The sequence below is a fragment of the Vanacampus margaritifer genome, chromosome 8, assembly GCF_051991255.1.
Source record: "Vanacampus margaritifer isolate UIUO_Vmar chromosome 8, RoL_Vmar_1.0, whole genome shotgun sequence".
Classification (NCBI taxonomy): domain Eukaryota; kingdom Metazoa; phylum Chordata; class Actinopteri; order Syngnathiformes; family Syngnathidae; genus Vanacampus; species Vanacampus margaritifer.
This window is the reverse complement of record NC_135439.1, coordinates 5219560-5237361: the sequence shown is the minus strand read 5'-3', so window position 1 is coordinate 5237361 and position 17802 is coordinate 5219560. Positions and strand designations below refer to the sequence as shown.

The following is a 17802-nucleotide window of genomic DNA, read 5'->3' as shown; positions in this document are numbered from 1 at the left end:
TTTCAGTATGCATTTTTCTTTTAATGTTATTTCGATTCGATGGTTTGCCGTGAGGTTTTATCTTTCGTCAAATAGATGCCTTGGCTCCACAGCTTGGAAACCACTGATCTCATTTTTACTCTCCTAAATTAAAGCTCAAGTTAGTAAATAAGTCTTAAATGATTCAATATAGACACGATGATGATAAATGATGGTCAGATCAGATTACATTCAACTGCCATCCTGAATATAAATTTAGCAAAGTTACATGGGGAGAAGATGGAGAAGTTTGAGGAAGTTAGAGAAGGTCACAGATGAAGGACTTCATGTGACGTGTTCTTGAACTCAGCCCAGGCATCGAAGTGCACACATATGACGTATGGGGCTTGTGTGTGTGTGTGTGCGTGTGTGTGTGTGAGCTCGTTGAGCTTGCGTCTGATCTCAGCAGGGTGTCGAGGGAGCGTGCCACTGAGCTCTTGGAAGGGCGGGAAAAAAAAAAAGCCCTCCCGCTTTTGTCCTCTGCAGAACTCGGCATCTCGTTTAAATGAGATGGAACGTGCCCAAGTCAGGCTTACCGCGTGCACGCACACACACAAACACGCGCGCACACTTATAGACCTTTGCTCTCCACCTCTCTTTACTCATCACTTTCTCTGTAATTTTCTTTCTCAACTGGCATTGTTTTCTCAGGCGAGTGAGCTTATGGGGGTGGAAAAGTTTTGGTTTTCGCAGCACCAACTTGAAATGGCTGAAAGGCTTTTTTTTGAAAATGTGAAAACGATTGAAAATGACTCTCTAACACACTCCGTACTTCATCAAAATGTTGGCATATGGATTAATGATGCATGGATAAATTGTGAACATGAGTGACAATTGTTTTTTCTCAACGTGCCCTGGTGGACAAATATTCAAAATATATAAATGGAATGGAATAATTTGTGCGGCTCTGACCTAATTTCACATGACATCATTCTTAACAATCATTTCATCGTTAGAAAATAAGCAAATGCATCACTTCACTTTCACTTTCCTTTTTTTTCTTTGGTCCTTCCTCGGGTTTCCTGACGGCCTCACGACTCTGGCTGGAAGTGTTCGGTTTATGTGAACGGTATGGGATTTTTTTTTCAATAGGTTTTAGGTGAACTAATGAATACACACACACTCGCACGCACACACACGCACATACACATAATCACCCACATACCCCCCCCAAAAAATAAAAATAAAAATAATAATAATAAAATAAAAAATATATATAGAAAAAAAAAGAAAAAAAAAAGGAGGGAAATGATGATGACATGTCAAATCGGTAAAATTACCGAATGAACAATACTGAGCTCTCCAGGAAAAAAAAATAATAATAAAAAAAATATATATATATATGCAAATGATGCTTCTGGATAAGATGCAAAATGGGAATTCTTATTTTTTTTTTTTTTTCTTTCTCACGCACGCACGCACGCAAACACACACGCACGCACGCACAAACACACATAAAAAAAAAAATTTTAAAAAAGGGAGAACAATGATGATGACATTTCAAATGATCAATACTGAGATCTTCCAGAGAAGAAAAAAAAAAAGAAAAAAAGAAAAGAAAAAAAAGACAAGCAAATTGGCTTTCTTACAAAGTCATATCGCCAACTACTGGCCTGGCATGCATATTACATATTTAATTTTTTTGTAATCATTCATTAATTTGTTGGAATCACTATACTTGTGATGCTTGCAATGAATTCACATCAAAGTTGGTTGCACAAAAACATATTTCAGCATATTTAGGATTTAAGCAGCCATTTTGAGCAATTTCCAGAGCTTGTGGAGTGGACTGAACATCCATTCATTATCTTTCAGGATTTCAGTGTTGATGTACATGACATTACACCCACAACCCTTTTGAACGGGCTGAAGGAGTGACCGCTACCTGCCAATTTAATCGTACAACTTCATATTCATGCGCTGTTTCTTTTTAGCGTCGATGTACTTTTTAGAATCAGAAGCCGCGCCACAAGCCGTAAACGGCCGCCCAAAAGAAACGATAGCCGTAAAACAAGGCGGCCAAAAGGTAATTGAAACAGAGGGGAAGGTGAAGGATGAGAACATGAGAGCGAGTGACGGAAGCCACTTCCCGCTTCTCCCGCTCATTACGGCACTCATTCAAGCTGGGAATTAGAGTCCGACTCGATGGGGGCCCCGTGATAAATGGAGCCTACGGGCCATAAAGCCTCAACCGGCGCCACCGTCAAACATGAGTAGGAGAATGGAAAGCGTGCTCCCCGTGACACTTGAGGACGACGTGTGTGTGCGTGTGCGCACGTGAGATTGGAGAGAGAAATGGATCATTTGCAGTACCTTGGCTCAGAAAGTGCCTGTTCAACAGCTTTAAGATGAAAGATTCTGCAATACAGCAGATCCTGGGAATTTAAACGTGTTCCAGGATATTATTGGACCTTGATTTGGGTTTCCTTCAAAAAATATTAGAAATAGAATGAATCCCTTTGAGAGGGTTGCATTTTTAAGAGCTGTCGATCTGCAGATTAATTTTTTTTTTTTTGCTTTGAAAGAAATTTGAGATAGGACCCTTATACGGTGGCAGGAAACTCAATTCACAACAAGGAGCATTCCTTTTTAAATTTTTTAATTTAATTATCGTGTGATTGGCATAATTATGGCACAAAGATTTGGCCTGCTGACTGGACTTTATAGTAAATAAAAAAATATAAATAAATAAATTAATAAATAAATAAACTAGTCATAGACCGATATTTTTTTCAGGGCCGATACGATTACTAGTAGTCAAGGACGCCGATAACCGATATTTAGAGCGGATATTCATTTTCACTAAAAGGAACAGATATTGGCATCAAAATTGGAAAAAATACAAACTCAAGCTCTTTATTTTTTTAATTTTTAATTTTAAAGCATGTTTATTGAACTACTTTTAGGGTTTGTAAAATATTGGCGTTAAAAAAAAAATCTTAGTCAATAGACACCTTTGTTTTAAAAATCTAACAAAAAGTTTCGGGAATGGTTTTCAAAAGTTAAGTAAAAACCTAACTATTACAAAATTACAAATGATTATTTTTTTATTTTACTTATCTTAGTTTTAATTTCAAACAAAAACAGAAGGTCCAGCAAGTTCCCAGGGTCAGCAGCATCTCTGAAAATTTAAATAATTAGTTCCCTGAAGTTAACACTTTTAAAAATGGATCTATTATCGGCCATATGATTCTTCAAAATAGTCGACTTCGGGACGGCACCGGTGCAAAAGTGAGACAAATCAACGGTGCTGGCAAAATTTGCTAGGACTTGACGCAAGGCTCGAGTCAACCGAATCGAGTTGTCTGGTCACCCTAGTGTGAGGTTTATCCTAAAATTTCACCTGAAATTAATAATAAAAAATAAATAAATAATAATAATAATAAAAAATAAAAAATATATATTTATAAACAAATAAATAAGAAATATTTATGCTTTCAATTCCATGGAACAAAGCCCACAATGTTGTCATTGCTAAAAGGTTTCTTAAATAAATGCTGTTTTAATATTGTTTGTGTATGTTTGTACAGTCCGGCGCTTCAAAACCAAGAGGGTACTTGCTTTTGAAATATCATCTGCTGATTATTACAACTGCTCGAGTGATACAAATCAAGCTCTTAACCTCTGTAAGTCAAAAACAAAGCAGGCTGAGATCTCCATTTGTATTTTCCTTTGGCTAGAAATTCAATAAGAAGATGAAGAAGAAGAAGAATATCCAGCTGCGTCCCTGCGGAACCGGCAGAGGTAAACGTGAAGGGCTCCTATGTAGAAAGAAGCGCATGACTTCAGATGACTGCCATGATCTGCAAAGTAAATAAATTGCACGGAGCTTGCCGAGATGCCCTTGCCGGGGTTACTATGGCAACAAAGGGTTTAAAAAAAACAACAGTTTGCTTGTGTGTGTGTGTGTGTTGCTACGTAATACCCATGTCATTCATTATAAAAAGCGACAAACCATTTATACCATTGTTCCTTACACTTTTGTCTAAAATGCACGCGCACACACACACACACACACACACACACACACACACACACACTGATATCCAAGGACAACATTGCCCACAGTGCTTGATGAAAGACCAGAAAAAAAAGAAAAGAAAAAAAAGCTGAAGCAATCGCTAGTGTGTTGGCTATGAAGAATGCGAATGCAATAGAAAAAGAAGCAATGGCACAATCGAAGAATAATTTGAAAATTAAAAAAATCTAACCTTTGAACGCAACTACAGCAGCCTTACGCCACTCAAAATCAATAATGCTTCGATGCAGACAATCAGCGCGTTGGAAGTTTGAGCGAAAGCTGCCCTGGCTGTGATCGGTAGGGCGAAGTCATGCAGATTCATGAGGCTGCGGAAGTGCGCCATGTTGTGTTGGATATCACCGGAAATCAATGAGGCACTTGACTCGATGGAAACAAGCATCTTAAAGTTCAGATGGATCAGCTGAACCAAGACGTATGCATTGTTTTGACCCTCAAAGTCAACCATCGTTGGTTGGATATCATTCAAAATCAATATTGCTCTTGCTTTAGTCATGAAGAATCAATTTATGAAGCTTTAAAGACCAGAAGATTAAGAATGGAACTGTGAACAAATATATTGTTTTGTCCCTAGAACTCAGCCATTATTTGTTGGATATCATTCAAAATCAATACGATTTTGCAGTGGAGTTTTTGAATATGATAAAATGAAATAAGAGAGATTGCTTATCATTTAAATCTTTTAAAGCGTTAAAAAGAAGAACTCAGTTCACACGGTTTTATTGACTTGGCCTGTAACATCTGCTCGTGTGTGCAGCCAAATTGAGAGGAATCAGTGGCTGATTAAAAGCAAGTTATGAAAAGAGTTTTTGAATTTAATGAATACTTTGAATGTGAATAGATTTTCTATTTGGTGATTTTACATCAATTCCAAGATTTCACGCAGAACGAAGTAGAAAAATGTGATTAATTAGACTAAACAGCACCACGAAATACATTACATTACATGTTTGACGTTAATTGCTAAAAACTAAGGGGAAAAAAAGAAGAGTGAAACGATATCATATAACATTATCTGGCGCAACTGCAACTTGAGTTACTTAGATATTATTATTAGCTATTATTATTAGACCGATTTCTACCACTACAGCGTGAAGTTAGCTAGCTAGCTAACTACCGTATGCCTTTAGCCTGAAAAGACAACTTCACTGAAATATATTACATTACATGTTTGATGTTAATTGCTAAAAACTAAGGAAAAAATAAAGAAAGAGTGAAACGATATCATATAACATTATCTGGCGCAACTGCAACTTGAGTTACTTAGATATTATTATTAGCTATTATTATTAGACCGATTTCTACCACTACAGCGTGAAGTTAGCTAGCTAGCTAACTACCGTATGCCTTTAGCCTGAAAAGACAACTTCAGTGAAATACATTACATTACATGTTTGATGTTAATTGCTAAAAACTAAGGAAAAAATAAAGAAAGAGTGAAACGATATCATATAACATTATCTGGCGCAACTGCAACTTGAGTTACTTAGATATTATTATTAGCTATTATTATTAGACCAATTTCTACCACTACAGCGTGCAGTTAGCTAGCTAGCTAACTATGCCTTTAGCCTGAAAAGACAACTTCACTGAAATACATTACATTACATGTTTGATGTTAATTGCTAAAAACTAAGGGGAAAAAAGAAGAGTGAAACGATATCATATAACATTATCTGGCGCAACTGCAACTTGAGTTACTTAGATATTATTATTAGACCAATTTAGTTAGCTAGCTAGCTAACTATGCTAGCTAGCTAACTGTGCCTTTAGCCTGAAAAGACAACTTCACTGGATGCCACAATATACAGGACAGCTCAGTGTCCTTATTAAAATTCCCCGACGAGAAAGTGAAGCCATGAACTTGACCTCCACCCTTTTGCGGGTCGAGAGAAGCACCGAAAGCCTGTTAGCTTGCGAGCTAGCTGGTGGCTAGTGTCACTCATCATGGAATGGAAAGACCAGTGATGAGCTGGTGGAATAGAATATTTTTGCAGCTCAAACATGTAGGGGCGCTTAAAAATAAAAATAAAAAGCTGTTAGGCAAAGTAAGTAGCATCCATTTTTACTTGAAATTGTTAATACTCTTCTCTGTGATGTGTCAAATCTGCAAGAAATATGTATTTACACGTTACAGAGACCAGTCGATTCTATGTACCAGAGTGACATTGATTTGAACCTCAATGTCAGCTGTCTATTCAAGCGTATCATTCAAAATTGTGATTTTTTTTCTTCTCTCTGGCACCAATTAATGAAAATTTGAAAGAGCCATTTGTTGGTGAAAATTGCAACAGACAAGAATCATAACTTCAAGCTTCACCCTCAGTTAGAACTTCACCAGAATAAGTGTCTCGCTTTGAGAAAGAGTGCGAGAAACACACACACATGTCGTCACAAGGCCCCAGAATATAATTGAAAAAATTGATGAATTTGATCAGTTGGCCTGAGAATTGTTGAAGAGTTTGAAAAAAAAAGTCAAACATTGCTGCCTTTTTTTTTATTTTTTTCGAGCAAATACTGGCTTTTTTTTTTTTTTTTTTTTTTTTTACTGTATTGTCCTTTTAATGGCAGTCATTGAGACCTAAAATTTACAACTTCATAAAATTATACAAATAAAATCAATTTTGTCACTAGTCCTTGACATATTCAAAACTGTAACCGCCCCCAAAGCCGCATCACCCTACCATTTATACAAAGAAACTAATTGACTCGCTGTGTTTTTTTGTAATTAAAAAATATAATAATAATAATAATAAAAAGGGTATTTAAAAGGATAAAACACCACATGCTCGAAGATATCTGCTGAAGACGGTCAAAAGAATTCTGCAAAAATTGCTCTGAACCATTTCACTTTTCCTGATTTTTTTGAGGCGTGACATACCGGTCGGTACTTGGACGTCGGGTTTGAATCGCCCCTCCCCCACTGTATAAGAATTTGAGAAAACTAACGAATAAAGTGACAATTTGCTCTGTTTATTGGCAGATCAGCTTTAACCCTGGAGAACCCACGGGGTCAAATTTGGCCCCTATAAATTCTGCTACTCAAATGACAATTTTTCTTTTTATTTTTTTTTTACAAATTTAACTTCAAAAGTCCAGAGTGCCACTTCTGACCCCTGCATGGGGCCATCTAGTGGATGAATATTGCACTTACATGAGCCAGAGTGGTGGTGACAAGCTGGCTGGCAACATGCTGTTTTGTTGAGCTGGAAATCAATCCAAACAAAACCATCTTCTCAGCAAACCATCAGATGGTAAAATTATAATTTTTTTGTTTGTTAATCTATTTCATATCATGTTGCAGAATGCCTAGGAGTATGTTTTATATATATATTTTGATAAATTAGCAACTCTGAGCTAGTTCAAAAAACAAGGGTTAAAATTGAAAAAAAACCCATATATTTTGGTGTTCAGTGAGCTTATAGCAGTCATTTAATGTATAATTCATAATTTTCCAAAGAAGAAAAGGGTTCTTGGGTTCTCCAGGGGTAAGGGCTAACTTTAGACACATATCCTATACGAATACATTTTTGCTCATTTGTAAATGTTGGGCGAGAGACTGAGAACAACAAGGTTGATTCTCGGGCAGGTTAGTATCTTCTGGCTCCGAATTAGAGGTGTGGCTCAGGTGGCTAAAACATGGAGGGATGTGGAGGCGTAAGAAAATTGATGAAAAAAGTAGGCAGTCAAATGTGGAAGGCCAACTGAATGCTATTCATCATTAGATTTTGCATTATTTATGCTTTTTTTTTTTGCATACGTCCTGAAAGACTTTTGTGATGCGTTTGGAAATGGCGCACTGGTGGGACTTACACGGGATGGTGCGCAGGTAGAGGTTGTCCCGTATGATCTGCTGGAGCTTGTGGTCCAACGAGCCCTTCTGAAACTGCAGACTGAGGTAGTGGCGCAGGTCCGTGTTCAATACTTTGCCTGCGGAGAGGAGAGACGGACATAAAACGGGTCAATACAACACGGCGACGCTCCCTCGGAAAAAGAGTTCACGGCCAAAAGAGAAATCAATCCCAACCTTGTCGTCCCATCAACGCATCAACGGTGTTAAAGATCACACTATTGACTCAGTGATATCATATCATTGGCTTCCTTTCTGCACGGCTCTCCTAATTGTAAAGTCAATGCAGTTCTTCTAAAATGATGAACTGATGATGTATATATGCCGGATGATACCTAACGGAGACAATGTGATTCAAGAGAAAATGGATACATCCAAAAATATATGTGGGTCATGTGAAATTGTCTCTTATAGTAATCAAATGGCCGATAATCTCGTTAAAAAAAATGTTCCTCGTTTAATCATGAAGGCGCTTCGGATTGGATCAGGTCAAAAATCAGACATGACGTTTCTACTCGTGGCCACCTGTTCTTTCCTCATCATTCTACATTTTTAATTTGCTCGCTGAGAAGAATTGGAGAGTGAGGACAAAACGTCACATGAGACTATACTACTATACCAGACCAATACTTTGTATTCAATGTGACATGCTAAAGAACGAAGGATGGCACAAAATAAGGAATAATCGAATCCTGCTGCATTCTGTACTTATGAGTGGCGCTACTGCACACTGTTTGCTGATAAATGCCACCATTTTAGTAAACAACTCCGAACAGTAACATTAGCACGAGTGCTAATGCTAATGCAACATGAGGCGAGTGTCTTGGCTGGCCCACCAGTGTCAGAAATCGTAAATTAAGTGATTTTCTTTTACAAGTGGAACAAACCATTGTCACAATCTGGGTTTCGTTAACTAAAGAAAGCAATAGTTTGGGTGGGACATTTTGCAATCCTTTACAAACTCACTCTAACCGCTTACTGTACCTTAACCTTAAAGTGGAACTCAACCGTAAACATTTCTTGACAATAACATATTATATGTGACCTCAACATGACATTCGGATTAATATTACATTTGTGGAATATGATTTATAAAGCAAAATCCATCTTTTTATTTTTATCCATGTCAGGGGGCGGCCATTTCGCCACTTGCTGTCAACTGAAGGTGATATCAATGTTGCTCAGGAAACAACCAATCAGAGCTCACCTGGTTTTTGAAGCTGTATTGTGATTGGTTACCTAAGACCTGAGCAACATTGATGTCATCTTCAGTCAACAGCAAATAGCAAAATGGCCAACCCCTGAGATGAATAAAAACGGCTGGATTTTGCTGCTTAACTCGCAATATTAACCAGAATACATTATTCAGACTAGTGGGGCTGCATAGAACATATTATTGTTAAAAAATGTTTGGGTTTCTCCAGAAAAAAATAAAAAAATAAAATTGTAATAATAAATAAATAAATAAATAAATAAATTAAATAAAATTAAAATTAAAATTAAAATTAAAATTAAAATTAAAATTAAAATTAAAATTAAAATTAAAATTAAAATTAAAAATGTTTGGGTTGACTTCCCCTAACCCTAAAAACAACACCAATCCTGACCATAAACTTTAAACCTAACCATAATCCATAATCCTAACCCTGACCCCAAGTCTGGTCAAATTGATCATGAGTTTTGGTTGGACATTCTTTTGAAATGGACTTAACCATAATCATAAAACCAAACCCTAACCCAATGAACAGAACTGTAATACTAACCACTAACCCTCACTCATTCACCAGTCCCGAACATTAATCCAACAAGCTTCAAGTATAGCCTAATCCTTACCCATGAACCCAAACCACATAAACCCCGATGATTGTCGCTATTCCTAACAGAAAGACCCTAAACCAAACCTAATCCTTAGGCCTAAACCTACTCCAATCCTAAACCCAACCCGTAGCCCAAACCATACCTAACCATGGTATAATACTGATGATGGCACACTTGACTTTTGCTTTGGAGAAACTCAAGATCAATAATCTGAACCATGTGAAGCAAACTGCAATTGATTTTTGCCAAAACAAAGGCAGTTGCTGCAAAGATTTGCGAGGCGGCGGCGGCGGCAGGCGGAGGCTTCTGACTCCTCGTGAAGAAAGTGAATCTTTCTCTGAAATATCGTCATGAGGAGTTTGCAAAACAGGAGGAGATCTGCGCTGCCTGCTTGGCCTGTTTCGGCGTCTCTTGACAAGAGGGAGACAGTCGCCTTTGAAGCGCTGCACTTTATAGGAATGTCTCAACGCCATTTTTTTTTCAGACCAAACGTAGCTCAGCAGGACTGCTCGGCGATAACGTGCACGCACGGCAGCAGGACTTAAGACGAGATCTTGCTACTGTCGATGTAGTGTACGTGCTGATGAAAACACAGCTATAGAGGGCAGATGGAATAATGATGAGCTCCGGGAATAGTTCTGTGAGCTTTCTCAGCCCTCAAATCCTCTTTGCCGCTCCTCATCTTGCGACAGAAAACCAAAAAACAGCCCATTATTGTGGCAGCAATCCTATTATTTTGCACTCTAAAGAAGCTCCAGATCCAAATTTCCGATGTCGTTGAAATAGCCCTCAAGTCCGCGGCCTTCAGAAGCTCCCGTCCGGCTCCCCGCGGAGGGCCGTCATCACAGCTGGTCAAGCCGACAAACAGGGGTGGGGGGGCTGGTTTAGGGTGGAAGGGGGGAAACTGAGGCCCAATCTGGCAACTACATCGTAAAGCTGGCCCAGAAATGTTCCTCTTTGTTCCAATTCAGCCGGCACACGTGGGAGTTGATGTGGGAAACAAAGCTATTTGAACTCAACGCTTTCATCGGGGGACTTCTACAAAGTCCGCTTCAAATTGGTCGAATTTCCTCGTCTCCGAGCGCCCTTTCCGGATGTACCCTGACGCGGGAAAAACAAAAACAAATCTTTGGATGGACTTGATGTGAAGCTGAGCGCTTTGATGTGTGTTTGCCGGCTTGTACTGCCGTCCCTCGAGCGGCGAGGTTAAACGTGTGTCAGGAAAACCACGTCAGTCTTGACATCCTCAATGGGGACGTTAGAAAAGTCAGTACAAGGCGGAAAATTCTTTCGACGCAGTCTCGAATGAAACTTTTACATCTCACTTCACTGAATAAAGTCCGTTGCACCTTTGGGTATTTCTCTCCAGTATGTACACATAAATATTGGCATAAATGAGGACGTGAATTTAATCTGAGCATGATGAAATACGATGGAACTGCCAGAAAAAAAGTCACGAGGGGAAGAAGTTAAAAACAAGTGTTGCAAACTTATTAACAGCTTGCACAACAACACACTGAGTCTCCTGCGCTCCAAACCCGGCGCATTAAATTTAGATGCTACGGCAGTTGTTTGCTCTATAAAAGCTGCTTTTTGTGGGCACGTTGGAAAGAGGTGAGAAAGAAGAGATTTTTAACTCATTCACTCGCAGTCATTTTCACTGAAGCAACCTTCTTCGCTCCCGGCTGGTTTACCAGATTTGACTGATTTTGCAAGGCCCACAGAATATTTTGTTCTATTGCTATAAAAACATGGATCCTACCAAAACAAAGATTAGAGTCTCTTCTTTCATCTGGAAAACAATATATTTGTATTTGTTTCCGTTTTGCAACAATTAGTATTAGAATACAGCTCAAATTCGTCATTAATCACAGTTCACAGTAATCTGTTGAAAACTGTGAGGAAAACAGCGTTTTGCGACATGGCCCAGGTTGATCTCTTATACTCTGCTGCCACCTTATGGACGTTTTTGTAATAACTGACATTGCTTCAAGATTTCTCTTCAGTTCAGAGGCTGCATCAAAGCCTTCTGTATGCTCTAGCAGGAAAAAAAACATATAAATACGTTTTTGGGACAAAGGGAAAAAAGTAACTGCCATTTAAGTCCGATTTTTAAAGGATGGGGCAGTTAAAATGATCAATAGATAGCAATCCAAACACAGAGTGTCACTTCCACTCGTCGACAGGTTGATCTCTTATACTCTGCTGCCACCTTATGGACGTTTTTGTAATAACTACCATTGCTTCAAGATTTCTCTTCAGTTCAGAGGCTGCATCAAAGCCTTCTGTATGCTCTAGCATTAAAAAACATATATATACGTTTTTGGGACAAAGGGAAAAAAGTAACTGCCATTTAAGTCCGATTTTTAAAGGATGGGGCAGTTAAAATGATCAATAGATAGCAATCCAAACACAGAGTGTCACTTCCACTCGTCGACAGATTGATCTCTTATACTCTGCTGCCACCTTATGGACGTTTTTGTAATAACTACCATTGCTTCAAGATTTCTCTTCAGTTCAGAGGCTGCATCAAAGCCTTCTGTATGCTCTAGCATAAAAAAACATATAAATACGTTTTTGGGACAAAGGGAAAAAAGTAACTGCCATTTAAGTCTGATTTTTAAAGGATGGGGCAGTTAAAATGATCAATAGATAGCAATCCAAACACAGAGTGTCACTTCCACTCGTCGACAGGTTGATCTCTTATACTCTGCTGCCACCTTATGGACGTTTTTGTAATAACTACCATTTCTTCAAGATTTCTCTTCAGTTCAGAGGCTGCATCAAAGCCTTCTGTATGCTCTAGCATAAAAAACATATAAATACGTTTTTGGGACAAAGGGAAAAAAGTAACTGCCATTTAAGTCCGATTTTTAAAGGATGGGGCAGTTAAAATGATCAATAGATAGCAATCCAAACACAGAGTATCACTTCCACTCGTCGACACATGGTCGCCTGCGATGACGAACCGCCAGCCGTTCGTCGTCAAAGAGTGGCACTTGCATGCCGCTCGAGAAAAAAAACAAAACAGCAATCCACACACACACAAACAGAACGTGTTGCTGCAGCGCAAGTGTAGTGCGTTGTTGGTGCCGTGTTGGCAGTGGCCTGTCAGGGACCGTTAGTGAGGCTGTCACATCACTCGAGTGGACCCGTTCGTCTCCCCCCCCCCCCCCCCCGCAGATAACGCCGCTATTGTACCAGGCCTCATTTTTCCACTGACAGTGCCTCAATGGACTGTTGCGGCCGTCAGAAGCTGAAGCCGTTTGTAGCTTATGTCTCTGAGGCCCAGGCTGGAAGCCAACGCATACGTTTTAACCGAGAGGGAACCATTACATAAGAGAGTCCGTGTCTACATCCGCATATCTGACGGAAATAACATTGTTTTTGTCCTTTCCCTATTACTGAGCCAGATGTTTTTAATTATGCACATACGATTCCACAAATGGCATCAAATATAGTGTGGAAGGTAAGCATGGTGTCCATTACGTCACGAGAATTCCTCCGAATTCTGCCTTCCAGCTTGCGCGGCGTCCACCGGGTGTTCATTATCTGAGTCATCTGCCTGTCACTTAATTAAGCGTCTCGGCGGCGTAAAGGGAATATGTCATCAGGTCCTGCAGCAGCTTGCAGCACACTGGCTCGTTGGGAAAGAGGCACACCGTGGGAATTAATCCTGCCCAATTTGCATAGCACACCAAGAAAAGAAGCCTGAATGCACACCTAGGCTATGCGTGTCTGTTGAAATACAGGGCAAGGCTAAAGATCACTTTTTTTTTTTTTTAAACAAATTCTTCAATGTGCTTTGACCTTTTCCAACACGCAAAGTGCATTTAGGTCAGTGAATATTGACTTTTTGGAACATTTCAAGGGTGGAAAAGATCCAAAACTCAGTTCAAGCAGCAAAATAAAGAAATGTTTTTTTTTCCCCCAATGCATCTCTTTGTTGTTTTATTAGTTGTTTGATTCACTTTATGAACGTATTAAGCCCACAAATCAGTCCAGCTTCTACCATAACTGTTGTTCAAATGACTTTCTTCAAGCTTCTGACTAACTCTAACCCTAGCTTCTGATTGGTTAGTGTTCAGTCAGCTGATCAGGGGATCAGGAAGTGTTGTCGCTGTAGCTGTGGTGTATGACGAGTAAAGTTTAAATTAAGAAAGCAGCAAAATAAAGAAATGGTTCCCCCCCCCCCAATGCATCTCTATGTTGTTTTATTAGTTGTTTGATTCACTTTATGAACATATTAAGCCCACAAATCAGTCCAGCTTCTACCATAACTTTTGTTCAAATGACTTTCTTCAAGCTTCTGACTAACTCTAACCCTAGCTTCTGATTGGTTAGTGTTCAGTCAGCTGATCAGGGGATCAGGAAGTGTTGTCGCTGTAGCTGTGGTGTATGACGAGTAAAGTTTAAATTAAGAAAGCAGCAAAATAAAGAAATGGTTCCCCCCCCCCCAATGCATCTCTATGTTGTTTTATTAGTTGTTTGATTCACTTTATGAACATATTAAGCCCACAAATCAGTCCAGCTTCTACCATAACTTTTGTTCAAATGACTTTCTTCAAGCTTCTGACTAACTCTAACCCTAGCTTCTGATTGGTTAGTGTTCAGTCAGCTGATCAGGGGATCAGGAAGTGTTGTCGCTGTAGCTGTGGTGTATGACGAGTAAAGTTTAAATTAAGAAAGCAGCAAAATAAAGAAATGGTTCCCCCCCCCCCAATGCATCTCTATGTTGTTTTATTAGTTGTTTGATTCACTTTATGAACATATTAAGCCCACAAATCAGTCCAGCTTCTACCATAACTTTTGTTCAAATGACTTTCTTCAAGCTTCTGACTAACTCTAACCCTAGCTTCTGATTGGTTAGTGTTCAGTCAGCTGATCAGGGGATCAGGAAGTGTTGTCGCTGTAGCTGTGGTGTATGACGAGTAAAGTTTAAATTAAGAATGAATCTGTCTCCATCCTGCCTTTTCATTTTATAAACAGTGTCCCATTAACCACCAACAAATCCTCACATTAGACTATAGCTACGCGACCCGTAAGTTTCTGAGTTTTTTTCTCTCCCAAATCTGCCACTATATAAAATCGCAAATTTCTTGCAAATTGACTTTATAAAGTGGCAAATTTGCAAGTTTTTTCCCCCCGAATATTGCCCCCGCCCTCTAAAAAAAAAAATATATATTTATACGTGGCCCTAATACGCTGTCGTACATGTGCCCAAACAGTCAGCAAAAAAATAAAAATAAATCTCAAAGTCAGTAAGAACATGCTCACGTAGCCTATATTTAGAAAAACACGACACAAAATGAGCCCAAGATCAACATCACATGCATCCAAATCTTCCAATCAAACTCGTACACAGTTGGCTTTTAAATCCCTTCCCCTAATGCGCTACTTTACCCCGAATGCCGTGCAGGTAGATGCTTGGCCAACAACCAACCACCGCCGGACGCATGACTCAGTGACATCCTGCTCGCCGGGCTCTCCTCTCAGCCCCTGGCATCCCGCTCTCATCGCCCACACCTCCTCCATCGCGGTTCACCCCCCGCGGCTGACCGTGGCCATCTTTGGGGACAAAAATCGCCTCGGGCCGCTTTTTGAGTGACAAGCGTGCTGCAACGAGCCTGGGCTCGGGGGTGGGTGAGGTGGGGGGGGGGGGGGGGAGGTGAAGAGCGCCATAAGCCTCGTTTATAATCTCACACCTCACGCAGTACCGTCAGATGGATTCTCTTCACTTATGTAAGCGGCACGCGATGGCGGACGGCGCATCCGGCAAGGAGAGCAGCTCGTCGGATGCGCCGTCCGCGCTCGACTGCCCGATAAAAACAAACTGGCAGTCGTATTGCACGCTCCAAATATCCCTCCGTACATTTAATTTTACCTCGTTTGCTTTTTTTTATTTTTTAGGTCTGACAAATAAGCAGCTTAACCATTTGACCCATTTTGAGATCAGTTAAAAATATAGTAAATGTTACTCTTCCAAAACTTAAAGGTGCATTGCGCCGTTTAAAAAGGTAATATTAAAGCTTTTTCGACATCACGCGTACTCCACCAATTCCCAGATGAGTACGAAGAGCCCTGTTTTCCTAAAGAGACCAAAATTTCATAAAAACGGAAATTACGGATGTTTGATTTTTTTCAGATCAATGCCAGTACAGAACTCACCAATACCGATACCAATTATTGATAGGTTACTGCTGGTAGGCTACTTTTGATACATAAAAATTACACAGAAAAGACAGATCATTTTATAGAAAGGCCTAAATATCCCTATATATCATTTTTATTTAAAATTGCATGAAATTAATGGCAATTTCCTATTTCTAGTTCCTGATCATGAGATGACCACAAGATGGCGGCCAATACTGATATCTGCTGCCGTCGTCAGTACCGATACCTTGGCCATGTTTCAGACCGATAGCGATAACTGGTATCGGTACCAGCCCATCCCTAATGAAAACATTTTAAAATGACATTATTTTCTACGGATGGTACATAATTTGTGTACAATGAGGCTGTTCCAAGTCAAAAATGAAGACTAAAATTTTAGCTTTTTTTCACCCAGAGGGTGTTAAAATCAAGGAAAATGTTGGTAAGGGTGGGAATCTTAAAACTATGAAACCGTAAATAGGCTATGTGTATTTTTAATGGGACAGGGGTAACAGTGTTAAGAGCAGAGTTGGCAAATCCAGGTCCAGAAAGTAAAAACCCTGCCACAATTTGGCTTTAGCCTCTGATGCTAGCTAGCTAGCTCTCTAACAGGTAAACGAGCACCAATGGAGCTAGCTAGCTGGGGCTAAACTGTGGCAGGGTTTCTACTTTCTAGACCTGGATTTGCCACCTCTGGTTAAGAGGTGGCAAACAAGTGACCGGAGAGCTTTCTGTGTTACCACCACATTACGTTTGAAACAGACACCACGTTTTTTTTTAGCCTTGTGTTAAAAAAAAGAAAAAGTTTCCTTTTTTTTGGAACATCGTTTAAGGCTTAATTATCAAGACAAGCTTTTTAGTACATTTAGCCCCTAGGCGTTATTGTGACCATTTTTTGGCTTTTTGTTGGTTCTGACCAAGCCATTTCAAAATAAAATACTGCCCACGGGTTAAAAAAGATCAGTAGTTCATAATTTGATATTCAGCATACTAGGCTACATTCATGGAAAATCAACAGTATAAAAGGGTAAAAAGCTGCATGGTTACAAGTCATGTTTGGGGATGCTGCTTGACATAAATGCAAAAGTACGGGGGGAAAAAAAGCAACTAATGACAAGTGAGCTGACGTGTAAGTCAGAGCCAACCAACCAAACCCTTGGATAATAAAGACTGCACGTTTTCCTTTTCTGTGTAAGCGTAGCATGGCACATTTCCAGCCGGGTGATTTTACAAAGAGACGCAGTGAGACATCTGCTTCTGCAGTAAAGTTAACTAACCATATGCTACCCCAACACCGCTCCATCCATCCATCAGCGCTGAGGAGATGGCGGCACGACCTTGACGCGTTAAGGTAAAGGTCGCATTAGACAAACTCAACAAAATTACGACATCAGATCAGAGGTGTGTTTCCTTTAAAAGAGACATTATGGAAAATAGACTTTTAAGGGCTTTTATGCAAAAAGTTGGGTCTGTACTAATTTACAGTACATATTTAAAAAAAAATTAAATACATTTTTAAACACTGTCGTGCAGAAACACTCACATTCCCCACAGGTTCACCGACCCTCTTACCATAGTCCGAGCCAAAAGGTAAGCAGAGCTGCATCGAGTTTTGCTGATAACGCTGGTTAGCATTAGCGTACAGGGTTAGCTTGAAAAAAAGTAAAAAATTGTGCATATTCTAATCCCCCGGTGCTGTACTACAAGTATGCGGTGGTCCACAGGAGTACAACGCCAGTCTCCACACTTTCCCCTGTTCTACATGAACAACTACACAAATATAAGCAAGACAAAAACAAGCACAACTCAAGTGAGATGTGCTGTTTGTGGGCGGGTCCTCTTGATCCTGAGCTTGTCGCCACGCCATGTCTGCATAAAAGTGAAGTCGTGTTCCCCCCCCCCCCCTTCTTTTATTGCCAAGTAC

At 39.7% G+C, this 17802-nt stretch overlaps 1 protein-coding gene across 3 annotated transcripts in view; it reads right to left on the bottom strand.

Moving 5' to 3' along the window:
• Nucleotides 1-17802, bottom strand: part of magi3b (membrane associated guanylate kinase, WW and PDZ domain containing 3b) — a 143617-nt gene that overhangs the window by 47276 nt on the left and 78539 nt on the right. For all 3 annotated transcript variants that reach the window (XM_077572867.1, XM_077572868.1, XM_077572869.1), the window contains exon 2: nt 7871-7987. In XM_077572867.1, the coding sequence (XP_077428993.1) occupies nt 7871-7987 (117 nt within the window). The remainder of the gene's footprint in view (nt 1-7870; nt 7988-17802) is intronic.